This window comes from Halyomorpha halys, unplaced genomic scaffold (genome assembly GCF_000696795.3).
Source record: "Halyomorpha halys isolate HHAL.00 unplaced genomic scaffold, Hhal_1.1 Scaffold126.1, whole genome shotgun sequence".
NCBI lineage: Eukaryota > Metazoa > Arthropoda > Insecta > Hemiptera > Pentatomidae > Halyomorpha > Halyomorpha halys.
Genome location: NW_027112074.1, coordinates 2,085,637 through 2,113,182, shown reverse-complemented (window position 1 = coordinate 2,113,182; position 27,546 = coordinate 2,085,637). Strand labels below are relative to the sequence as shown.

Sequence of the window (27,546 nt, the reverse complement as noted above, 5' to 3'; positions counted from 1 at the left end):
TATATATCAAGATAATAAAGAATTTGGGACACTCAACAAAGTAATGGTGCAAAGAGTACCACTAAAGTATCTATGCCAAAAGGATTAAGGATCGTGTTTTTTAAAATGATTTCTTTAATGAAAAGATAATAAGCAGACCTTTGAATCCCACGGCAATTTCGATGGTTGTTAATTTTAAACAGCAAACATTTTCTAGACTAGATATTATAATCCAGGCTTGAAAATTTATAGGTTTGTTTTATTTCTTAAAAAAAAAAAGTATGCTATTTCTTATCACAAAAATCAGTAGCCCAATCGAGGGTGAAGACTTATTAATTACGATTACTTACTTCATAATTTAACTAACATTACCTTATATTATTAAATAATGCAAAGACATTATTTTTGTTTTTATTTACTTCAACTTACAAAATTGAAAAAAATTGATAATGACCTAGGATGTTATCACATTTAATCGATATTGCCATGTAAACTGTAAAATATTGAATGTGAAATAATGTATTTTTCATATTTGTTACAAAATAACTTTTCAATACTTTATTAATGTGCAGATTAAGCATAATCATTATTTTATTAATGTGTTGATTGAGCATATTCAATAAATACATAAATGTGCTAATTAAGCATACTTGATACCTCATCAATATATTAATTAAGCATATTTAATACTTTACCACAATTAAATTTCCCTTTCTATGCTTATCACACAACAGAGATTCAGCTATTGCATGTATCAGTAGTACATCCTGACTCTAATGTGACAAATATGAAAAATGCCTTTTTCAAAGCTGATACTTTACAATTTATATGATTTAAATACAAGGATCAAACTAAAATTTATATGATTTAAATACAACGATCAAGCTAAAATTATAATCAGAGACCAGATATTAAAAATTCTAACTCTTTGAGTTTAGTTGTAACCAAACGCATGTTATTTTTGTTTTTATTATAAATTAATGACTAAAGTTGAAATTTATTTTGCTTATTAATAATTTTATAACAGAACAATAAAAATAATACTAGCTCGTTGCAGCTTGACAATTGAAAATTTTTGGAGCTACTTTAAGCGAATTGATTTTTTTAGAGAGCAAAGGGAAAATGTATTAAAATTGAAAAACGTTTGAACCTGATAATTACAATGCCATTAACAAATGTTACTACTGGACCAAATCACAATTTTAGGTGAATTAAATTCTCAAATCCTTTTTGAATGACGTACAAATACTGCTTAATATATTTTAAAAATCAATAAATAAATATATTTGAAAATTATTTTCACACATTTGTCTTTATTTTATAGTATTGAAGCGTCAGGACTTTTTAAAGTTGATGACATTAAAATTATTTTGAGAAACAAATAGTTATTATGCTCTTATGACTTTTAATCCTCAAAATATTGTGTATTTAGATTATTTCATTTTATATTTTACATTTTATTTTTTTATGTTGGCAAATATTTAGGTTTTTAATTGCATAACAAAGAGGTCTCTGGTAATAATGAGCTAAACTCTTTTCCATAAATAATTAAAATAATTTAAAAAATACACAACCATACACATTTATAATACTTATGAATGAAGGTAACTCATGGTTACAATAAAACTAAACAAAAAAACATAAATGATACATTATAAAATCAACTACGCCTCAAAAGCATAGAATTGAGTGGTAAAAGCAATTTTAAATAAAAAATCAAATATATATATATATTAATATAAAAATGACTAAAACATCAGACTAGTTAGGTTATAAAAGATATTAATTATTCGCAGAAAACATGTAATAATAAACTCTTAATATGTGAAAAATACTGAGAAATATTAGCTAATAGATAAAGCAGAGATACCAAGAAATGCATTTTCAGAATTAAATATAATCTTGTACGTTAAGTTAAAAGAAAATATAATGAAAGGTAACATAATATTGTATTTCATCACAAAAGAACAGAAAATAATAATCAAAAATACAAATTTAAAAGATAATTTTAACTTAGGTGATATTTATTCACAAAAAATTTAATTTATTTTTTAATATTTTTTTGTGTTCGCTAGACATTAACTGACTATGCAGAATCATTAATTTTTCTAATATTTAATAAACTTTCAACTAGGCAAAAGTTCTGTATAATCTAGGCGTCCATAAGACATTAAAATTTGGACAAAGATCAACATTACAAATCGTAGAACTTTGAACAACTTCAACAAAACAGAGATAAAAAAACAAAACAACAATAACCACTCAGTTAATTTCACTTACTACTGCTACAACCGTCTTGGACAATTGTTAAAAGGAGATAATTTTCAATTTATCACAAACCAGAATATTGGTAAAAAGGCTCGATTGAAGCTTTTAGCTAATTAATCGTTGACGCTTTCTTCTGCTTCAGCTATAGCAGAGACATTATGCGTTTTTTTAAGGTATTGTGGATTTTCCTTCAGGAAAGTCATAAGGCGTGTAGGGTAATCTGTCATTATTCCTGTAACTCCCAGTTCAAAAACATCTTTGAACTGATTGTCATAATTTAAAACCCAGACGTAAGTCTGAAAATAAAAAAATTAAAATATATTTATAAACATAAATATAAGAGGGTTATTAGCTAGTTGGGTAGGAATGAGGGTGGTCCAGATGTCGGTCAAAAGAGGTGCTCAAATAGGGCTAATAAATAAAACAAAATACATTTGACTGTTGCGAAAACAGTATAAAGATGAACAATGTAAATTAAAAGAAACTATTTAAAAGTTTAAAGTTATAATTTATGCTGTTTATTTTTATATTTTATATTTAATTTTCACAAGTTTTTAAATTCACGATATATTATCTTGTTATCTTATAGTCCTACCATACATTTCAATATTTTTTATTTTTCATGTCTAGTTTAATTAGAATTTAGTCCTGAGAAGAACTGCAATGTTGGTCAAAACAAAGGTTACGATTAAACAGTTTTGTTGCTATTTGACTTCCTTTTGTTGATTGCCACCTGGTCAACACCATCTTCCTCAAATATCTATACATAAACATATGTAAATTGTGGAGATATTTTACATCAAGAGAAATTATGAAAATATTAGAAATATAAATATGAAATATTGTTGCCATATACAAAATATATACATTGGTCTATAAAGAAAACTTATAGTTTAAAATGTAGCTAATCTAAGCCTATGTTTTTTACCTGTATTCCTCGTTGCCCTAAATGTTTAAAAAGTGTCTTACTCATCAAAAGGAAGTCGATAGTTTTCACAAGAAAAGTTGGAAGGTATAGAAGAAGAGGACCATTCTTAATATTATGATTATGCCTAAAAATGGTAAAAAATAATTCAATATCAAATGTAATAATAATACAATTTTATTAGAAAATTAAGAAAATTTTATTTATCACCACTTGCTGAGATACTTCGTAAACCAGAAATGATAGTTTATTATTTTATAAAATTAACACACCATTCTTCTAAATACATTTCGAAAGAATTCTTGGTCAGAAAATAGTTAATAAGTAAATTAAAACTGTACTAATACAATTGATGTAGGTTTATGAGTGCAGTACTATGTAAGGAAGTACTGGTACTAGATCAATGATTGTGCAAGGAGGTGAATTGGTCAGAATTACACTCGCCTGGCAGATTTTTACCCAATTAGGGGAATCAATTTTATGAGGCTGGTTAAACTATAGTATATAAGTACTCTACAATAATATGGTTGAGACAGGATATCTTTAGAATGATCTTCATCTTTCTCTTATGGTATTATTAGCATCCAGGAGCATCTATCCAGCATGGTCACTCCTCTCAGTGCCTGGAAAACCATTACATTTGGTTAAGGGAATTGCCTCTCCTACCTCCACTCTTCTCAGCATATTCTTGGTATGTAACCCTAGGAAGTTGAAGTGGTTTCCTCCCTGTGGGTTGAGCTTCCAATACCTTTACAGGATCCATGTCCTCACTCATGTGGCAGACATGTCCAAGCCACTTAAACTGTCATCTTTCCACAGGAGTAATGAGTTAAGGAACTTCCAACTTGGGGAAGTCTTTATTAAGGAACTCTTATTCTCCCATTTCTCATATGATCCCTCTTGCTTTTGTAAACAGATTTTTGTAAGAACCTCATTTTTGCTGCTGCTGTGGGCTAGGAGTTAGGCTAAAGGCTAGGAAGTTTTAGATTAGAAGGGGTACCCTGAGATCTGGGGCAGCGATCTAAGGACAACTAGCAGCTGTGACAGAGCAAGGCTACTCGCGAAGGACAGCCCGCTTCCAGAGTCTTGGAGGGTTCCCGCCCTACCATCGAAGGGATATGGCACTAGACGTTTGTCTGTTTGGAAGTCGGACGAACGTCTAGTGCCAGCAACTTTTTCAGCTGTAGGTAAGTGACTGCAGATACAAGTTCATCCTAGTCTTCTTATCTAATTCACAGTGGCTGATGATATTATTAGTAGTTTAGGTTAGACCTGATTTGTTTCAGGTCTATCTTGATAAAGCTACTTATTACAGTCCCTAAGAAGGTGTATTCCTTCACTACCTTATATACCTCAATTTCACAGGTCAGTTGGACATCTTCCTGCTCTTCTCTTGCCATAACGAGCATTTCCTGGAGGTGTTAATTTTCATCCCTTTAATGAGGAACTCTTCTTAACATTCCACCATAGCTTGCTGAAATTGTATCTGTGAATCGGCTATTAGGACAGTATTCATCTGAATATAAAAGACTCTTTATCAGGATGGTTTTCATATTTCATTTACGAGTGTGGTCCAGTTCAGTGCTTGCAGATTTTGCAAATTTCATTCATAAAATTTATTAACAGAAGGGGACTTAAACTATCGCCCTTCCTGACTCTTCTTGCAATTGGAATATGTTCTGATTCCATTCCAGTTATTCTTACCATTGCCATGGCTCCTTGGTAGGCTGACTTTATGGCCACTATCAAAGCTCCAGGGAACCCTTGACTACAAGCATCCCAGATTTCATTTATTAGGACTATATTGAATGCTGCCTTCAGATCAAGAAATGTTAGAAACTGATTTTTGTCTCAGTACCAAGCTTTTCCATTGATATTCCTCAGAAGATTTAAACCAAAAATCATTGATTTTTTTAAAGTAGATAGAAAAACATTTGTTTGATGTTTTTGGACTTATGAGGTATAACAACTTAAATGATGTTATGCTATTAATCTATTGAGCTCATTAATATTCAAAATGTATAGGTAATAGTATCAGTCAGAATCTCAAAATGTTCAACACCATGTAAAAAAATTGATCACTCTTGGACATTTTCTGACAAAACTACTTTTATTAACAAGTAATAGCATTATAATATGATATAATAAAATAACCCATTGCTTTACATTCATGGTTTTGCTGAACTACAGTAATACTGATATTACAAAACAAAAGTTTTGATAACTGTCCAACTATCATCCAGATAAAGAAATTGGAACCAATTAAATGTTTAAAATAATGTTATGGGATTAATGAAAACAAAGGCTAACAAAAAAAAAAAAGAAGAATCAAAAGATAAGAGAAAAGTTGCTTCAGTATAAAGTCCATAACTTATGAGACTGTAGTAGTCAAGAGTGCTAAGTACCTTGGAAACCTAGTATCAAAATCGGTGCAAGTTCGAACTGGCCTAGGTGTGTCAAAATTTATTTCATGGAAGACCCACAGGATAAATGTCGACCATTCCACTCTCGTTAGTAGGTTGATAACCTTTAGGATAAGCACACTGTATGTTAAAAATGGCCAGGTAGGGGGAAAAGAAGAAAAAAGTTCTTTGTTAATGATAAAATTTAATCTTAATAGAACCATTTTACATTAATTTGAGGTGTATGAGTTATTTCCATTGAGATTAGATTGTATTCTACATTATGTAAAGCATCGTTGGATATAGAAAGGAGCATTCTTCCAGAAGTTTGAAGGTATTTAAGAGTGGTCTGAACTTAGCTGTTAAAGAGTGCTGCATGTTAAAAGGGTAATACTCCGGAGATTGGCCTTTTGAACGATAAGGAAGCCAGTGCGAATTCGGTTAAACAGAGGAATAAAAAGCAAAACACTTCCACTCTGTTTCAAAACCTTCACAGCTTGATTAAAAATACTTCTTTAAATAACAATTATATATAGTAACCATAACATCAAATTTTAGAATATATATATATATTTTTATTAAGAGTATATCTTATCATAATTATGAGTAATAAATATAGAAGATGATATGTATGGCTGAGTGAAATACAAAATTTAAATTTTACATTAAAAATACTTTTAATATTTCATTATTTACTGAGAATTAACAAATTTTAAAGCATAGACAAAAAAAAAATTTATATTAAAAAATTTTTTTAAACCTTTGAATGCCATTTTTTCTTCTTTTTTTTTTTTTAGAGACAAAAGGGTTTTAATTTCATCATACGACACTAATGACTCCATTCGAGGTTCAGAATTTCGATTTAATGAAATGGCTGACCTCAAAGTATCCAAAAAAAAAAAAAAGTAAAAACAGTAGCCACTACAGACATTCACATGTTTTTAAACTTAAACACCCTTAATGTTGCCATTTTCAAGAGGAAAAATAGCAGTAAAATTTCAATTTAAAAGTTCATTACATGTTAAAAGGAAAGAACTCAATCTAATTTAGGAATTATTCTGGGGCACATGAATCGATTAAATACTCCAAGTTTTTCGCTTTCAGTAGTGTGTTTGAACAAAGTTGAAAAAAGACAATTCTTATTTTAACAAATATAATCCTTGGAAAAAAGTTACTTTTTTTTTTTTTAATTTCCCGACATTGGATAGCTAGCTACACATTTAATATTCAACAATTGATATAAGTTAGAAAAAACAAAAGCCCAAACTGTGTAATACTACAATAATATTTCTCAATAACAATACATTATCGTTTAAATATTTTGACTTTGTAACAATTAGAGGTTTATATCTATATTATTTTGGATGCCTGATCTTAGTGATAAAACAAAAGAATAAAATTCTTATTATCATTAAACGACAGGTTTTTTTTTTTTTTTAGTTTTTAATGTCATATAAACTGATCCCTAAACTAATAAATAGTTGTAATCTTGTTGAGTTTTTTAAAACCAATAAAACCTTTTTAAACATCTATAATTAATTAATTGCGAAGTTGCTAGCAAAAATCCACCCCCAAAGAAAAAAAATAAATAAAATAGAGGTTCCACTATATATTGTCCAGCATTACACAACTGATTTTTTCAAAAACCCTAAAATGTTTTTAACAAGAACTCCACTTTTGTCAGCAGTGCTTTAGGCAGTTGCCTCTGGAAAATAAGAGAAAGATCCCAATGCTAATAAATTTCGTAAATAGTATCCCACACTCAGACTTAATGGACGATTTGGATTTAACAAGTGACAGTTATTCTGGATAAAATGTCATTGTTCACTGAATTTCACATTGTTACTCCTCTTTTGTTAATAAAAAATTGTTTATCCAATATAACTTGTAGGTTATTACTTCAACCTGATAACAATACTTAACTTTAACAATATTATGTGTTGAATTAGTGTTTTTTTTTTTATTAAATTCCACAAAAACCCCAATGCATTTTTTATCAGTGCAGCCATAGGATTTTATTTGGTATGCTCAGTTTTGATAACATTTCTGAAGCCAACAAAGTATTCAGAAAAAAAAATAGGTGTTAATGGGATGAAGTTATGCAGGTTTCTTTTCCTCAAAAATTAAGATTTTCAGACAAGTGGTGTTTTTTTTTACAATCCTGTTTTTTTTTACAAATCATTTATATATTTTCATAAACAAAAACAATTTTTTAAAAAAGACTCAAAATTATTAATTAATGTGGTAAAGATAGTTGACCATAGATATATGAGATGAGAAGATGGTTGGGGGGTTGGTCAGCCTGTTGAGTTTTAGCCTGTAACTCCCTGATAAAGACCTGAAAATTAAGTCGAAACGTTGGTACAAATAATTATTTTTGTTTATTTGTGTTTTCTGCTGACCGCACCCATCAACCATCTTCTCCTCTCATAAAAATAATTAATTTATAATACAAAATAACATCAATATAAAAAAAAATGTAAATCAGTCACCATGATGGGTGGAGAACCATGGAAGGCTGGAATATTTCTAAATGTGTTTCCCTCAGTGGTACAAAAGGAAGTAGGCCGGTATAAAAAAGCAATACCAACTCAAAAACTCTTCGTAGAGAAAACAGCAAATTGACTTTTGGATTCTGGAATAAAATAAATAATATCTACATATCTTGAATAAATCAAGTTTAATTATTACTATTATATGATTCAATATTTTTAATATACCTGTAAATAGCATTTATATGTTATCTCTTCACTAAAACTACCCCACACAGTAATTTCTTCTCTATGATGTTCGGAAATCAATCGGTCGACTTCTCCAATCAAAAATTTATTGTTAGTTTTAATGTCGATGTTGATGGGTAATTCGGGAAAATTTTGGAATACTTCAACCAAAAGTGGAATGCGTCTCTCTTCTTCTTTACCACTACCTCTAAATGTTACTACTATGATAACATTGAACATTAGAAATGAACAATTTAAAAAAAAAAAAAAAAAATAACAGAAATATATTTAAACATACAAGGATCGAAGTCGACTGGAAGATTAGGTTTCAACAAAGGTAAGTCTTTATAATTGAATTCTGAAACGCATTTGTTGATTCCTGTGCTTCTGAACAAATTGTTATCATGGCAGACGACAACTTGATTATCTTTTGTCAACTGGCAGTCGAGTTCAAGCATATCAGTGCCTAAACTAACTGCTCTGAAATTAGCAAGTAATACAAGGTTAAAAGAACAATAGTATATTTTAAATTATATTTATTTATTTATTGAATATATGCAATTAATTGTAGAAAGATGGTCAAAGAAAGGTACACAAAATATTATTAAAAACAATTTATGAGTAACCAAGGTTTTATCTCATTCTATAGGCTTAAATGAAAATGTTGTAAATGAAATGAAAGATACAAATATTGTAAAGTATCATAAGACAATAACAATATACACAAAGTTATATTAAAAATATATGCATATAAAAAAAGTAAACTAAAATAATATAGATGTTAATAAATAGAATAATTATTAAATACAAGTAAAGTAATGAATGACAGAATTGAAAATATACCATTGAAATAATAACTAATGAAAAATAATTAATAGAAGAAGTAACAAATATGGCAAAACAAAATTTACAATCGTATGTACAATCTATATTGCAATAATAATTGAGGCAATGCATTCTGAATTTTTTATATTAATTATTACATTTTTTATATTTCTTATAATCTTACATAAGTCTTTTAGTCATACTTTACAATATGTGAAACTTATTTTTAATCAACCCTGCAACGTTCAAAGTGCAATCTCCAAAGTGGGTTGAAACGTTGTTGACTTATAAATAGTTTCTTTTGTTATTTTGTGTATATTTTTGTTTAAGAACCACCTCGAAAATCTTCCTACATATATTTAATTTGGGTAATTTTGTTAAAGTAAATTCTTATTATTTTATTAGAATTTTCTTTACTTTTTTCAATGTTTCAGGGTTCTTTAGAACATATTTTTCAAATTATAGAAAATAATAATCAGCATTTACAATGTACTCAACACACAATGATTGAAGCATTACATTCCAAAACTAACTAAATCCATTTCTTAAGTTTTAAGATTTATTTATTTTCTTTAATAGTTTTTATTCAAGATTGTTACGAAGTGAATGAATTTCTATCAAAAGGTGTTGAATCATATCTGATTTTGGAATAAATAGTAAATACACTTTTAAAGAAAATAAATAAATATTAAGAATGAGGAAATGACAACTGGCTGGGTTTGAAAGACATCATTTCAACCAATATTTTTTTTGTAGTTTTGTAGGTTATATTAATTTTTTTTCATTTCACGAGAAAACCCCAAGGATTTTTCTATGTCTAATAGTAATATGGAGGAATACTGGGAGTGCTTCAGTTTAGAAAAGAAAATTCTTTAGTTATGAAACAGTTTCATAAAAATATTAGTTAATTCTTTATTGCGTATCTGGATTTAATTAACAATAAATTTTTATATCAGCCTAATTTATAAAATTCAAATCTGTTAGCCAATTTACAAACTTATTTTTTAAATACTTTGTCTTAAATCACATCTATATTTCTCATTATTTCAATTAGTTTTATCACTGCCATTATTTGTTTTATACAACTAATAATAATAAGAGAAATCTTCGGGAAATACAGTTAAAACAAAGTATGGGGAAATCAGGGTCACAAATAGCTTCAAGTATTTAGGGGAAATTATATGTAGTATGAGTCCGAGAGAAAGGGAATGGAGTGGAGGTTGATCAAGATGGAAAGACTCTGCTTTGCCACCAGTAGCCAATACTGTAAAGAGTCAATAAGAGCAAAAATAAGACACTATAACACGGTTGTCAAACCGGTTGTTCTGTATGGAATGGAGACCACTTCTCTTCCTAGCTTAAGGAAACTTTTGGAAATAGAGAGGAAGATCTTGAGGATTTATGGGCTAGTAAAGTTACCGGAGGGATATAGGCTGAGGCCTTCCAGAGAATTATATAGAGAAGTGGATGACCTGGAAACAGACATTAGGTTAAGGAGGCTACATTTCAACGGTCATTTGGTCAGGATGAACCCGAGCAGAATTAATAGGGAGATCTTTGGGAAAATATGGGGATATAATGGGGGTGGGGGGTACATTAAGCAGATGAAGAAAGAAACAGGGAAATTAGGAATCTCAAGTCGAGACTGCCTCAATAGAGATAAATATAGGGAAAAATCAAGGTCCTGGTGGGTGCCTAAGAGGTGAAAAGGGGAAGAGTATGGAGCGAGGAAGAAAAAAGAGTGCAGTCTGAAAGAATGAAGAAGAGGTGGGAAGAAAAGAGAGGAGGAGAATTTGTGGGGATAGTCAGGAAGAAATGATAATCGCATGGTCTAAAAGGCAGTTTTGTGTCTAAAAAAAAAAAAATAATAATAGTGTAAGATTTATGTAATAAGTTCCAATGAATTCACAGTGTAATTCCTTGGCATTCAATTTTTTTCTACCTATATTTATTTACTTTATCCCCTCTCCTATGAGATAAAGTAACCCTGAGAAGCATTCCAAGTCTATTGCTATTAGTACTGTTTTGTTTTTTATTATTAATTTACAATTATTTTTTAAATCATTTGATGACTTACTTATATTCCATAAAACCTGTTTATTATTATCTGCTTAATAACAACTTAGGTTTTTAATAATCTTTGTGCTTATAGTGTGACTTTTATACAATTATACTTGTGCCCATTTTAAAATTTATTGTATTCTTTTTTTATATGTAATACTTCAATCGTGTTTCTATTTTTTATTAATTCAACTTTATCCAATATTTTACAACATACATTTCAGGCATAACTGACAAAATTAATAAAGTACTGATCTAGTATTGTAACAAAAAAAAAAAAAAAACTGGGCATATATAATGAATATATAAAACCACAAAATTACCCAAAATAAATGTATTTAGAATTATAATATAGAAATAACATTTATATTATATTTATTTCAGTGATGAGGGGGGTGTAAAATGTTCTATAAATGATAAGCTGAAGCATAAAAAAAACAAAAAAACAGCTTAAAGCATTTTTGAACTTTGATATAGACATTACCTCCTAAAAGCAGTCATAGTGTTTTCATAGTTTTCTCCAGCACCTAGGATTGCGTACATATATTAGCACACAATGAGAAATGTTCTACATTACATAATATGTTAATGTTTACCTCCTCTATGACTTATATGAGTGCATGAGAATTTCAATCTTTTCTTTTTGTGTAGGAGGTGAGGGTTTTTTAGAAATATCATCGAAGTGGCAACATAGCCTCCGAATAAAGCTATGAACAACTGTACGTTTTCCAACATTGCTGTAAAAAGAAAAAGAAAGAGTAGGTACCGGGAGAAAAACGGGATGACAGATTGGGACTTTTGTTTTCGTGCAATGTCTCAGGGCGGTAGGTTATGTTATCACTACAGATAAGGGGCGTTGACACTAAGCATAATAATACACAATAGTATTATCATTATTTTTAATCTCTTTATATCTATAAATAATAGTTACAAAAAAAAAATTAAAACACGAGATTGTTCAATCAAACGTGATATGAATGACACATTATTACAAGAATTATGCAATCATAAATGCAAGTTACATAATATTGAACCTCGGTTGAACTGTTGCGACATTTGGAACACATTACGATAGAAATGAATTATTTACAATTAAACTTTTCTATTTATTTTTTTAAGTAAATTCGATTTGATATAAGTTCAATCGATTATTTGACTACACTGCTTTATAGGTTTCCCGTGCTCACCCCCATACTTCTTTACTCTCTTTAATTCCTTCCTTATTCACTTTCCCTTATGTACTTTATTTAACTCTGGTCATCACGTCTTGTTATTTTAAAATTTGCCACTTACCCCCTTGTGACTAGTCTACGTTTAGATATTCCTTCTCTATTTTATCAATTTTACCTATATATTTTCATGTTTCTCATTGTACTAAATATGCTTTTAACTTTTCCACAATTCTGGTTATGTTTATTCTGTAATAATGCTTTAATTGTTGGCCCTGGATACTAAATGAGAAGATGGTTGTAGGTCAGTAATGAACATAAATAGGTAAAAACTTAATTTATTAGTTTTTAGCCAACGTTTAGGCCAGAATTTCAGTGCTAAGGACAAAAAACAACATAACAATCCTGATGATCAAAAGGAAATACAGAATAGCTAGAAAAAATATAGATACAAAGTAATACTGGAAGAAAATGTATAGTATTACAAATGACAATAAGACGTGATGAATATGAAAATCTAGTAAGTAAATATGTATAAAGTAACTGCACCCCCAACCATCTTCTCACATGCTAATTTCATCTTTTTTTTATTTATACAGAGCACTTTTTGATTTTTTTTTTCTAATATTTTGAATGTTTGTTGTATAAATTCTTAATTCTGTAATACTTTATTTAATCTCCTTTTAGTATTATTTATCATCCATTGTTACGGTTGCCATGGTGAAATAAAAACACTGGCTATATCTGCGTAGACAAAGGGTGTTACGGTTGTCATGGTGAAAAAACCACAAGCGTTATGTTGAGACGAGTGGGTTTTGGTTTTGTGTCACCTTCACAAAAACCAAAACCCACTCGTCAGTTTGATTTTTGAACACGTTACAACTGTTCTATGTTAAGTGGTGATAGTTTATCAGGCTCTGTCTTTACTATTTGAACCGAAATATCATCATATGAGAAATGTTATGGTGCATGCTTTGTTTTTCAAAATTATGCTGTTCTACTTCAATGGACGGTCATTAATACTAGAAGTGGGGACATAGTGCAGTACGTGGCAACGTTTCTTCAGCACGTCCTGGATAAGAGAGCTATGGCAGGTGTCATTTTCATACTTATGGAGAAGGTAAAACGGTGAATGGAAAGGAAATATCTAACCTTGGAATATTGCCGATTGACGGTGTGTATCAATAAATGGAATTTAGTCCGGGTGCGGTCAAATAAAACTCAAATAGTAAATTAGTGTACTATTTTATTAGAGTTAACGTTGCAGGGCTTTGTCAGGGCTAAAAAAGATACAAACACTTGACATAAGTACAACGAAATTTAGTGAAAAATAACAGGGGTATACAATGAAACATAAAATTTAATAAGAAAAATTAAAGGTTATACAATATGGGATAAAATGAAACCTTTATTTTGTACTTATGTATCTTTTTTAGCCCTGCAACATTGGCTCTAATAAAATAGTACACCAATTTACTATTTGAGTTTTATTTTACCGCACCCGGACTAAATTCCATTTATCGGACAACATTGTGTTCTGCCAGGAGTACACCCAAGACTACGTAGGGTTTGAACTAAATTTTATTTTATTTTTTAAAATTTTATATTCACTTTTACACTCTTTTGTATAATAATGTAAATTATGTTAATAAGGTTAAGCATTTAAGTTAAGGTTAAGTCAACCTATAATGTTTAATTGTTTTATTAATTGGTAAGAATTCTTTTTTTTCATTTTCATTCTATGTGCTTATATTTCTTCTTATTATTAAACTTTTGTACATATAGTTCTGCTGTTCTTTCTTATGCATATACACTGCTTTCAACTTGTTAATTTACTTATGTTTTTTTGTTGTTGTTCACGGAATATTATGATAATTCAACAGGTGGGTAGGTAACACCCCTAGGTTTTCTGTTATCTTTAAGTAAAGGTATTCGCCAGTGGTCATAATTCGGTAATTGTTTATATAGGGGTATATTGTAGTTATATTTTGGGCATATTGTTTCGGGGTTTTCGTTATTTCCAAGTGAAAAAATAACGTGGCGCCTAATGAGCAATTTATTCTTTTTTGTTTTTTTTTTTCCTTTTGCGATTATATATATATTTTTTTCCTTTAACTCACCTCCTTTTCCGCTGAGCGTGGGCAAGTATAAACGATAAATATATAACTAAAGATAAGTCAAAATTTGCGGTAGTACCATCTTCTTAATTTCTTGAAATATTGTGGTTTTTTTCGCTATCTTTTGGTTGTCATCTCGTTTTTTTTTGTTTTCAGCTCTGATGAAACTTGAAACTTGGGCAGAAATAAAAAAAAAAATTCACTTATTTGTATTTAATGTGACCACGGTTAATTCATCCTAATTTTTAAAGTTAACACTTCTTTTGTTTTGTTTAAAGATTAAAAAAAATGTAATTGTTGTTTTCCTAAAAATGACACTCTAAATTCCTTCAATATTGCGTGTTTTTTATTAAACCTTTTTTTGGCATACGAGTGAAATATTTAACACAGCCTTATTTGGTACCATGTTGTTTAACTTGAACCAAAAATGTTAGCATTCATTTCTGTAGTTTTCTTATCCCTTTCGGAGAAAGGGACGTAGAAACGTGGGAACGAACTTTCCCTGTGCTCCTAGGCTCAAGAGCCCTCCCTCCCCCCCTCCAATTCTCAGATTGATTCGGTTTGGTTTTCCTATTCCAGAAATATTTATGAATATTCAATTTTGATTGAAATTGAGTGATGTTTTACCAAAATTTCGTTCTCTAATTTCCCAGCTTGTGGGTTTTCAAATCAGGAGGGATAATACCCCACACCTCTATAAAGATACCTTACACGATCATTCGGATAGACAGTCATCATTCAATAGCAAGAATGATGTGACTGACTTAAATCACGAAGATCCTCAGTTACACGATCAGTCCGATTTATGTGAACTTGTCAATGATATATCAAACAGCAAGAATATTGTGTGATGTTTCTTTCGATACATGTTGAATAGAAAGCATGTTTGGAAATATTCACTTTGCCTGTTGAATAAAGTGAAACGAACGATATGAAAGAATTCGCAGCCCCTCCTGCAATATCTTAGTGCTGGAGATGATTGGATTTTAAAATATTCTCGGCAATCCATCAGCATAACCTATACTAAAGATGGCAAATCGATATCGATATTTTGTCTCCGATATTCAATATTTCAATATCGATATTTTGAAACCGATAATATCGAATATGGATATTTTCCTCCAATATACAAGTTTTCCCCAAAACACTAAATTTCTACCCAAATTAAAAAAACAGAAAACATACATATATGTATTAAATAGATGAACAAACAAAAAAATCATAGGTAATTGCTCTCTAAAAATAATCATACATATAAATAATTGTTTAATACCAATAACATGCTGGAGAAATATCCATCCCATAATATTGAATCCAAATATTGGTATGGCAGATATATAAATATTACGATATTTTTAGTACATATTACCATATTTATATTGATAGTCGAATATCATATCAAAATAAAATATTTAAATTTTAGATTAATTTTTATTACTATATTCTTGTTTGAGAGTGGTTTAGTTTATTTAAAAACAAATTTGATCCTTTTTTCTCAACTTTATTCTTTTCAAAACCTTCCAACGTTTCGACCCTCAGGTCATTTTCAAGGATACCTACAATTTTTTAAAAAATTTTATAATGGTATTGTGATGTTATTTTAATGATTGACTTATTTAGAGATGGGACAAAGGCAATTAGCCGGCATTTTTAAGAATTTTAAATTTTAAATTAAGAGAAAATGACAACAAATTAAAGGTAGGGCCAAAGAAATCAGTATGTAAGTGAAGGAAATAATGAAATTGTTATAAAAATAATTAAAAGGAGCTGTTTGTAGGTATTCTTGAAAATGACCTGAGGGTCGAAACGTTGGAAGGTTTTGAAAAGAATAAAGTTGAGAAAAAAGGATCAAATTTGTTTTTAAATATTATTTTAAAAATTCCCTAAAATATCAAAGTTTTTCATTATTGAAATATCGGTATTTCCTTTTATTATCGCTGCCAAAGTTTGATATCGATATCAAATATTAGGGTGTTTTAACATTGAGAATGTTGATTTGTATAATCTTTGTTAATGTACATTATCTAACACATCCATTTATATTTTAGTTAATATTGGGTGGGTGGTCTGATATTTGTTATATTTATGTTTTAATTGTCATGATGTTTCTTTTTTTAACTATTATTATGAATTTTTTGTTTTGAGTTCGTATGATATGAAACAGATCCTTCTATGATTTGCTACATTACTATTTTATAGTTACTATTTCTTCAATTTGTTTAATTTTTGATATTTAAATATCGATATTTTAGTGTCGGTTTAATATTGACATCGATATTGTTAACAAATATCGATATCAATATTTATATTTCTTCCTATATCCCATCTCTAACCTCTACATGAACAATCTGAATAATATCTTAGTTTTTACTGTCAATCCAACTGGCTGTGTAGAATTCCCTTAACGACGCCCTTGATGCTAAGAGTGGACGATTTATTTAGCACATTTACGAGGTGTTAAACAGTAGTACAACATAACATAATAAGAATTCTGTAATGTACTGTATAATTAAATCAATTAACCAATAAACTATTACTTAGATAACAAATTTCGGCTGTGGTCTGTATGTGGACTAAATAAGCCGAGTGTAGCCCTGACCTAGGTGGGGAGTACCGGTTCCCGATTAGCATCTGTCCGTTATCGTGAGCTTTCTCTGATCGTGATGTGTAACAGCGCATCCATTCTTCATTTCCTTTTGTAATATCATTCTTATAATATTGTGAAACCTGACTATTGTCATTAGAACCATGAAAAAACGAAATCTTCTATTTCTTCCTTTAGGTAACTAACAAATTATTTTTTTATAACCAGTCTTTTGTTTATTTCTATGAAGCATTCATTTTTTTTTTTCAAATAAGCAAAATTAAAGGTGTTTAGAAATTTTAATAAAACAATTTTTATTTTTCTGTTTTTAAAATTCATATTCAAGGATTTCTTGAGGAGGGAAAAATGATTATCAACTTTATTGCGGCCTAGAGTACAACGTTGTTGAACGATAATTATACCTCTCAATGGCATAAAATCGGAAAAGATTGGTGTCGGCCATTTTCATTTTCCAAGCCTGCCTTAGCCGATCGGGTAAAAACCATTTTTTTCAAATTCTTTTATATTTCAGGTTTACTCGTTTTCTTTTACTTCTCACAATTACAGAGGGTTAATTATTTCAGATAAATAAAATTAAAGGTACAATAGTCTAACATTTTTTGATAATTCGTCGTTAAAGCACTGTTAGACAATTTTAATGAGGATAACACGGAACTGATATTAAAGAGGGCTTATTTTCACGTAGGTATTTCAAGTTTAGAGTCGTTTTAGAGAAAGTCTAAAAAAACTATTGTCAAATCGATTATATAATACAACAATTCTAGCAAGTCGATTTTAACGAAAAAGTTGCTGGAACATACCTCCCTTACACATGCAATTTTAGTTACGTACGAATTTTTCTTTTTGAGTTAGTCTGGAACTATTCACACAGACTATTTTGCTAAACTTGCTTATTGGGACTCAGTGTATCTTAAAATGCGTACTCGGGTTCTAATTTTTTTACGATTACTATACTTCTCTTTCAATAAAATAGTTAAGGTCAGCGATCGGTGCAGTGGTTTCCGCGAGAAAATATCGCTAGTCCCCAGAAAAATGTGGTATGTATTTACTCGTCATGTTAAGTTATGTTTTATGATGCATTGAAACATAATTAAATTCATCACAATAAGTGGAAAGTTATAAAAACGCTACTTCATAGAATAACGCCACAGTAAATAATTAATACTGCTGTAGCTGCATTATTTTAGCTACATGTTATGTCTCGTCTCGCTTCGCATTCTTGGACTATTTTACTCTTCTATATGTCGTACATGTATATGAGTTGAAGAATTTAAAGGTGGGCTTACTGACGTATTGAGTTCAATAAAAAATATATTCAATACATTAGTTGGATTATTAAGAAAGTATTTGTTCATTTTCTTTTGTATATTGGTGGTTTCATAATTTGGTTACAATTAATAGTTTCATTTTATTAACTAGGTACATTTTATATGTTCTTAGGCCACAATTTTTGTAATAAATATAATTAACACTTAAAACATCCTGTTAGTGGTCAGCGGGATTAAATTATGAATTTACTGGTTCGTGAGGTCAAAAAAGGCGACCGCTGGTTTAAGTAATAGATGGTATCAAGTGATGGCTGCACAAGCACTACGGAAAAAAGAAAAATACGGCTGCCGTAATTGGAGTTCCCAATGACGACATCATATATTAAGTGGTTTGAGAGAAGACAATAAAATATGAACATCTCTGTGAGAAACTAAAACAACCCTACCTCTAACGAAGGTAATGAATTACTCATTGTCCTTTCTTGCAGTTGTAAAGAACTGGGACTTTATGGAAAAAGCATAAGAAGCAGTATAATTGTTGGGGGAGGACGTTGTCACAAGAATTGACACAGTGTGACTTGGCTTCAACTTAAGACTAAAGACACACCAGGAATCCACATACTGACTTAAAATGGTAAAACTTAACACGATTCGGCCAACTAACATTACGGAATACTCAACAGGACCTCTCATTGCTTAATAGATGATAACCCTCTGATTTATTAGAGTGTCCTCAGACCTATGGACTTGAACTATATAAAATAGCAAATCTTATAAACATCAAACTTTTCTAACCTTTTTTCAAAACAAAATCCTCAGAACTGTAGAAAAAGTTCCATATTTGTATACTCAAAAATAACCCTACGCCATGGCCTTGTCGAGGTAACCACCTATAATAATTGTTAAAACCTACATAATTGTTGCCTCCAACTTACAATATCATTCTTCTTAAACTCTGTTATAATAATTGGTTAATTTAATTAATTCTAATGTAATTTTAATTTTTTTTTTCGCTGTCCTCTTACGGGGATACTAGTATCTAATTTTTATAATAGTTAGAATTGAGAGTAACTCAGTGTTTTAATGTTGAAATATAAAAGCAAAACCTTAATTACACATGGAAAATTCAATGCAAAAATGCTTATTGAATGTTCTTACCTCATAATTTTACTAATAATCGCCATACTTACCAATGAAATTTACTGCTTTGCATTTGAAATGATCGAGTCCAAGCATATTTTCTGAAGCCGTGTTAAAATTTTTATGACGATATAAAGGCTTGGGGACCTGGTTTCTTTTATAACGGAACTTGCCTTTTTCTTTATAGAAGAGTAAAAAAAAAATTTGCATATTTAATTTTCAAACTTTATACGATTTACTGGATAACAGGATCTGGAATTGTAAAGCATTTCCAACTCTTTATTAAGCTTCAACGAAATAATGGAAATAAATAACTCGTCTTCATGATTACTTACATATAGAGCTGTCTTGAAATAATATGAAGACATACAAAAACCTTCAATGCAATTCCTCTCCATATTCCTCTCCTCTACCTACCACTTCCCATCAGACTATCAACGTAATATTGTCTAATGTGCGAATTGTAGTAGTTCACATTATGTTTTTCATTCATAATAAATAGTTTAGTTTGTCTACAAAACGGAATTTTCAGTTTCAATTGTTTTTTTCACAAGGTAGCAAATAGCCAGACCGCACCCAGATTTGCGCTTTACGCTTGTTTATTTCATTGAGTGAGGAGGGGCAATTCTGCTGGTGTTTATTCCTATATCTGTGTTTATTTCTCTATCCTCTATATATTTTTTTCCGATTCCTCTAAAACAAAAAAACATTAAATTAATTGTATAAGAATGGTTACAGAATTCAAATTGAGTATTACCTTTTTCTACCGGTGTTACTTGAAGGTTACGGTGAAATACTTATCTTGTTGTTGTGACGTTCCATATTAATACTATACTATTAGAAAATATCCGGAGGTGTATCTTCTATCTTTTTTTTTTTTTTTTTTCTCCTAGCCCGAATAGAAATTATATTATTAAAATAGAACTATATATATTTGTTCTTTTACTGGAGCAGTGCTCTATTCTAAGGACAGATTGAGATATTTTATTTTTGATTTTATATAAATGCCTAATAGATGAGGTGCTAGGGCGAACTTCGTTGCTTTTTTTTCTAACCTCCTAATCTATTTATTTTACAAATATATACATTTTACTTAACCTAAAATTATATATACATTTTATCTTGTTTTGCCGGATGGCATTTTAAGATGAGGAAAACATTGTCCGCTGTAGGTGGTTTGTACATTAGTGGCATAGTAGCCGGGGGCTCACAAAGAATGGGGAGGAACCATTCGAGCTGGAACTTATTAAAACAATAACCTAATGGTTGCTTTACGTATGGAAAAAACATAAATCAGGTTGAGTATTACTTTTTTCTTTTCTACCTAAGGTACTTTAAAATTACGGTGCAATACTTAACTCGTTATTGTAAATTGTCCATTCTATATGGTATCTCCTACTAGAAAATATCTTCCTTTTTTTTAGGCTTACATTTCTCAAATCTTCCTCTATTTTTTTTTTTCCAAACCCTCTAAAACAGAAGTAAAAGTGAGTTAGTAGTGCATTACTGTGAAAAAGAAAAAGTAAATCGTGTTGTGTCTTACCTTTTACTACCTGTGGTATTTTATGGTTACCAGTTATATTTAATGTCATATATGAGCTATCCATTCTAAAAAGGAGCTATTTTAATTCCGGAGGTGAGGGGCCTCCTCGTGCTGTAATCTTCCTCTATCAATATAGGTCTGGCAAAATGAACCATACAATACTGAAAAGACGCCAGGAAGTGTTTGTATTACCCCAATATTGTTTCCGTCGATCATGAAATTCCTGTCTTACTACTTTATTATAGGTAATAATAATATACTTATAACAAATTTAAATAAATGTATATGTAAGTTGTTTAACTTATAATGTTATTTGACTTCTTGTATATTGATTATTTTGATTTCTGTATTGAGAATGATGAGGTTTGTCTGAGCGCGATCTTGCAGGTATTTGATGAACTACTTGCTGTGGCAGCTTGATAACCCGCTACAATATGATCGGTAATCAACTTTTCTGGTGAGAAGTCAAATTAGCGTTACTAGAATGTAGTAGAGAAACTGAAAAAAAAAAATATTTTTTTTTATATATACTTTTGCAATCCAGAAAAATACCCAAAAACTTGCACCATCTTTTTATCCTGATTATACCAGATTTGGAAAAATTAGTTTAAGGTTTAAGACTGCTATTTGAGATACTAAAGGCTTTGTTTTAGATTATTCTATAATAATAGTTTACGTGTATTTCTTTGGCAGCATTATTGAACAACAGTTAATGAATAAAAGAAATAGCTTTACAAGTAGTAACTCATCACATGTTATAATTCATTTTTTATACGGAGTGAGTAATACATGATTTAATACATTCAAAGGGCGGTTTTATCTATATTTCGTTTACCTGAGGCTTCGTTTAAGTTTTCTAAAGAAAATTCTTTTATACAAAGGTAGGAGTTGAGGGAAGTAGGCTACTTTCTCCTGTAATGAGAAAGATAATATACAATGACAACGGTTGGGCAATGCACCTTCGATAAGAAGGTTATCAACGAGGCAGTTGCTAAGATGGCGGAACCGCGGTTGGAACTGTACGAAGTGGAGGTTAGACCGGAAGCGGAAAGGGAGTGCAAGAGGAAACCGCGCCCTCGACACCCGTACCGCCTCCTCTGTCTTCTCATCTCCAAGCTCTGCCTCAATGTGAGCAACAAATCTTATCTCTTTGGATTTTATTCATACAGTGTATGTGCAATGTAGGTTAGAACTACTCTTAGATTAGGAGCCTTAACTTTTCTGTACCTGAGGGCACTTATAAATGTTATCTGCCAAGTGGTGGGTATTAAAATAAGTTTTAACAAAAAAATTAATCATATAAACGACTCTTATGTGGCAGTATCTCTACAACCGACTGAACTGAAGTTTATCTGATACCTGATAGTGTTACTGTACTCTCACAACAATTTTTTTTATTTAGATTTGAAGTTAAGTTGATCATTGCCGAATTTGGGTTTTTTTAACACCATTTTGGGTTTCTACTGCAAGATTGTGTAATTTTTAGGTTTTTTACTACACGAAAATCTGGATTCCATTTATCATACTGTTCTTTGTGGGAAATGGTAGTTGTCAACTACGGGTGGTAAAATGCTACATTGTTTATAACAGCAGTTCTTGCATATGGAATAACATTTCAGACCTTGCGTGGTAAAGGACGGGTTATATTCACGTGCTGTAAAAATTCTAAAATGTACTTTGCGTTTTTCATGCACGAAATCCGATTTTTAGTAATAATTTACATAACAAAAGAGCTATTTGTACCAAGAGTTACATCTGTATGGGAGAACCCTTTAACAAGATAACCTCCGACTCTTGTTTTAAACTTTACTAAAGTTTGTACTATCTACTCGATTCCTTCTTACGTATAAATCAATGATTCCCAATTCATTAGGTCTGTGGATCATTATGCCAGAAATTAAGTCATGCTGGGATCGCACCCTCTTCGGACTTGGACAAAAGGGGATCATCCTCCGGATAGTAGGTTGCCTAAAAGTGCAGTTAGATGTTCTTTAATGTTGCATATACCTAATGAAATCTCAATTTACTTTTTAAAACTTAAAAAACTAATACTTGGAAAAAGGAAACAATTAAACAGTTCTAACAATAAGTGGTGACGGTGGCAGCGTGGTGACGCGCCTATCTGCCAAACCAAAGAGGTTGTAAGTTCCAGTCCTCGGCCCTTTCCGGGATTTTTTCAAGCATATAATTCAAACAGAGCCTCCCCTCGGGCATTTGTACGGCCCGTCAGCCAATGGGTGTCACTCACAAAAATAGGCATGGGAGTGACGAACCCACCCTATGAAAACCACGTCATGAAACGCACGATCTATTTCCTAATTACATCGTGCGAAGCCTTGGACCTCCACAGTCTGTCGCGCCAATAATAACAATAAGTCCCCACAAAATATGTGCTCCTAGGATATCCCGTGGCCATCTCAGACGGCCGATGGCCGCAGACCATTGTTTAGGAACTACTGATATAGATAAAGGTTTTTTCTGAGTGTATAATTTGATTTATAATGGTTAATTTTATTTAATTAAACACTAAATAAAATGGAGAATACATCATTATTAATCAACTTTGAATAGTTTAATTGGGTAGGAAAAAAAGTGAGTTCCCAGCTTACCCGCTCTCGTATTCCCATTAGATTGCTTTCGTTATTTTTTAAGATTTACTTATTGTAATTAGAACGGTATATCGAACCACATTATGAAGAGAATCTGACTATTTCTAATTTTTGATCGACGGGTCCATTTCCAATGCCGATGATCAATTGGATATCGTCTACATCTCAGTGGTTCAACGAGCTCAAGCTCAGTGATTTACCAAATTTTAATATAAAATATAATTTATAAATTGGAAGAAGATAGTTGACCGTATGAAGCAGATTGTAGGATAGTCTGGGTGGCGGTCAATAAAGGTATGACAATAGTATAAGAGAACTATTTATTGTAAACCAACGAATCGTCCCACTTGGCAGATTAATAGTGTTTAAGTGTAACCAGGTTATACTTATTAGTAACTCGTTTCTAGTCCATCTACATGTATATACTTCCTTATATTGTTATTATTGATTCTTTTTTTGATATTTTATATATAGTTTATAAACATAACAATTGTTTTGGATTTTTTTAAATGTCTGTATCTTGTTCTTTCAGAAAGCCCTGATGAAGCCCTGGAAAGTGGAGCGAAACGTTAGTTAACAATAAATAGTTTTACTATTTTGATACCTTTATCGACCGCTACTCGGATTATCTTCAGTCTAATTTATAAATTATATGTATTTCCTCAATAAATTGGTATAAGTTAATTAATTCTTTTAATTATTAAGTACCTTAATAATTATATGCTGTACTAATAATTATTTAATTAATGCTGTACTACTTAATAATATACATAATAATAATTATGTGTACTAATTACGGCACTCTTCCATTTTATTCATTTTAATATGAAATATATTTTTTAAATAATCCATATTTTCACAGTAGTTTTTCGTAAGAATTTAGTCACTTATCTCAAGTTTTGTAATTAAGTAGCATAATGTTTATACAAATATACATTTTCGTTAAAGCTTTAATACATTGGAAAAAAAAAGTATTATGTATTAATGACATCCCCCACAAAAAAAAAGACCAATTCTGGAATCGTGAGTTTGTACATAAATATTCAATGTCTTCTGTCTTTCATGGGGTAATGAAAAGTGCTGAAGAGGAATAAAATTATTGTCCGCGTCCAAAGTGGAGGAGTACCGATATAGAGGAGTTTAAATACAATAAATTCACATTGTGTTGGTGGGAACCTTAATAGAATAGTCCGTTAAGAAGGTTGTCCGTTATAGAGGTATACACGCTAAAAGATGTTTCATTATATATTATTTGAAATAATTTTTACTTCAATTGTGGGGAGGGGGTTAAAGAGAGATAAAACTAAGCTTCCTTCTGCTTCATAGCTGTGCATCAGTTCGTATGAATATTATTTAAAACAAAAACAATACTGTTACTTGACGCAAGCAGGACAATTATATGGCGACATTTTAATGTATCAGGGTCAGGTCCGAGCCCGCATGCATCGGCCAAGTAGGACTGACATACTTCCGGAGACTGCTGTGCATAGTGATTCATAGTGGTGCTACTTCCGCCCATCAGCTGATGGGTCAACGGCCTCCTTGAGCGATCCCTACCAACGGATCCATGAGGCACAGCTTCTGCTATGTAGCGTCTTTTTTCTACTCCAACAGTATACGTATCTAGAGTAGTGCAGCAATGTGGTAAGTCTTTTAAGCTTTTGTTCAGGATCTTATGTGAGACTGAAATAAAATAAAAAATGCCATCTTGTGGGTGAGGGCGGATCCAAGGAAAAGTCGACCTTCCTGGGCCCCGTGCTCTGGTGGGAACTCACTCTTTAGATAAATAAACAACTTATGTTACGCCAGTCCAATGCCAAAGTGGCGTATCTGCAAATTTCTGAGAGAATTGTGTTTGAATTAAGGTACCAGATTTAAAGTAGAAGCGATATATATTATTAATTTTGATATACGCCAAATTAAGATTTTGTATTTTTGATTAGTTACTTAACATTTCAGATAGGTCTGGCGATTCGAAGATAATAGAAAACATACATACAAAATGAAACCGCAGATTAGATTAAGATATAATATATACAATTATTATCTACATGCTGCTTTACAACTTGTCTGCTAGAGTGTTCTGCGACAACTCTGTTCGACTAGTCTCTCTAGAATAATGACTAATGTTTATCATTGTCATGGTGTTTCTAATATACACAGATAAAGAGGGTGAGGTATGCTAGAACAAGAGGAGAATTACTAATTAATTATCGATGGAGGGAGAATTTCTATAAACTTAAGGGAGGAATATATACAGTCAAGGCTGTTATAAATTCCTATACTTTATATCATTAATATTTAGTTTTATTGATGGACAATTAACGCCTTCTAATAAAGAGATTCTTGAAAAGATTGTGAATCATAAATTCTCAAATGATATCAATAAAGCATTGAACTCAAACCGTAACCACATATACTAATCAGATTACAGTTTCAACCTGTTTAAACCTTAAAGATATTTAATATTTAGAGTAAATAGAAAAAAAAAATAAGGTGCATTAGCCAACTAAGAGTAGGAAACCTGGAGCACATTAAACTAAACCATGGAAGCAAAACCCTCACTTTCAAGGCAAACAAACTGCCCATTCTGCAAAAGCTATTTCAATAAGTGTTTGTACCATATCCTTCTACATTGTCCAACCTTTAAAGAAAAGAGAGAATATATCGTAAAGCCACTCACATTTGCTGTCTTACAAAACATCCAAAATGTATTGAACATTGACTATGAACTGAAATTGACTGTAGATTGTGAAATTAAATTCGGCTAACTAAATTGTTTTGTTTTTGTTCAAGAAATGCAATGAAATTTTCTGTTTGAATAAATAAATTCTGGTAGATCAATCAATATTTTTTACTGGATGCTGGAATACTTGACTATTATTTCTTATTGCTTCAGTTTTCTTTCTCGATCCTTTGCAACGTCCGCCTCACTTTTCCCCTCTTTCCTACCTGACTCTGATTGAGCCTATCTTCACCCACCCATTCTGTTTATACTAATAAATTAATAAAATAAATGCTGGATGTTTTCAATTGAAGTAATCTAATATGTCTAGCTAGGCAGTCTTCTAGATCAAAATAGATTTTTACTTGTTTAAAGTGATGACTAAATAATTAATGTTCATCGTGAACATATATTTCAAATAGTTTTAATTATAATTAAGGTTGTGATCCTTAAAAAGATACAAGAACTATATGATAAAACGTTATCATGTTCATTGTTAACTTTGAAATAATTTGTACGTCGTAGTTTTTTACTCCCGATGTATGAGTAAATTATTTTACATTCTGCAAATAAAAACATAATATAAAACGTACGGGAAAAGTCGTTGGTTTCCTAGATAAGAACGCAATATGCGTGTTATCTTGTTATCTGCTTCCGCTTTGCACCGACGATATTTCAGTTGACTTTATTTGTAAGTATAAACAGCAACAAAAAGCAACGGCTCTTAAAGGCACTAGATGTGTGGCGAAGAAGTAATATTAGTAGCCCTGGGTACTGCTGTAAGCAATACAATTTAAATTTACCCATACACTAACTAAAAATACACCTAATAATTGTAATGTGAATTATAGTACAATGTCATGATACAGAGGTTTGGAGAATCAACACATTGGTAGCTCTCCAATAATATTTCCACATAAGAAGGTCTCGAGGCCGCCTTCATTTGGAACACCTAGGAATATTATAAGGAATAGAAGAGAAAGCAAGGTGAGACAAAAGCGGGTTCAGGTGGTAAGGGAATTTATCATGGAAGGATTTATATTAGTTTCATGCCAAATTGGTAACATAAGGAACATTATGAATGGTTTTATTTTGGACAAAGTAAAGGACATTGAGAATTTTACGAAAGGTTTTTGATTGAATACGAGTGAAATTCGAAGGTTTAGTGGCGCCTCAATCCTCTATATATA

At 30.8% G+C, this 27,546-nt stretch overlaps 1 protein-coding gene and 1 long non-coding RNA gene across 5 annotated transcripts; one reads left to right on the top strand and one right to left on the bottom strand.

The window, feature by feature from the left end:
• Positions 1 to 27: 27 nt before the first annotated feature.
• LOC106678134 (lysophospholipase D GDPD1) lies at positions 28 to 20,071 on the bottom strand. 4 transcript variants are annotated; one of them, XM_014416477.2, is made up of 7 exons: positions 19,815 to 20,071; positions 19,530 to 19,731; positions 8,593 to 8,774; positions 8,295 to 8,515; positions 8,067 to 8,209; positions 3,176 to 3,299; positions 28 to 2,543 (listed from the first exon to the last, which is right to left on the bottom strand). In XM_014416477.2, exons 3-7 carry the CDS (start codon positions 8,750 to 8,752, stop codon positions 2,361 to 2,363), a joined length of 831 nt encoding a protein of 276 aa, XP_014271963.1. In that variant the 5' UTR covers positions 8,753 to 8,774; positions 19,530 to 19,731; positions 19,815 to 20,071; the 3' UTR covers positions 28 to 2,360. The 4 variants fall into 4 exon arrangements, with proteins under 4 accessions (XP_014271963.1, XP_014271959.1, XP_014271958.1 ...); XM_014416473.3 differs by lacking the exons at positions 19,530 to 19,731; positions 19,815 to 20,071 and adding exons at positions 11,665 to 11,707; positions 11,777 to 12,053 and having other exon boundaries at positions 8,295 to 8,512; XM_014416472.3 differs by lacking the exons at positions 19,530 to 19,731; positions 19,815 to 20,071 and adding exons at positions 11,665 to 11,707; positions 11,777 to 12,049.
• A 1,835-nt stretch (positions 20,072 to 21,906) lies between these two features.
• Positions 21,907 to 24,315, top strand: LOC136796392 (uncharacterized). Its single transcript, XR_010844098.1, has 2 exons — positions 21,907 to 22,150; positions 24,168 to 24,315. It is a non-coding gene; the product is annotated as an uncharacterized lncRNA (long non-coding RNA).
• The last annotated feature ends 3,231 nt before the right edge of the window (positions 24,316 to 27,546 follow it).

What these genes read in the sequence shown, in the direction of transcription:
- LOC106678134 (XM_014416472.3), bottom strand. Translation starts at nt 11,915, where the DNA reads ATGTTGGAAAACGTACAGTTGTTCATAGCTTTATTCGGAGGCTATGTT. An exon ending in ACTATGACTGCTTTTAGGAG is followed by an intron (nt 8,775 to 11,664) that starts GTAATGTCTATA and finishes TGCTAATTTCAG; the next exon opens with AGCAGTTAGTTTAGGCACTG. An exon ending in ATGGTTCTCCACCCATCATG is followed by an intron (nt 3,300 to 8,066) that starts GTGACTGATTTA and finishes TACCATTTTTAG; the next exon opens with GCATAATCATAATATTAAGA.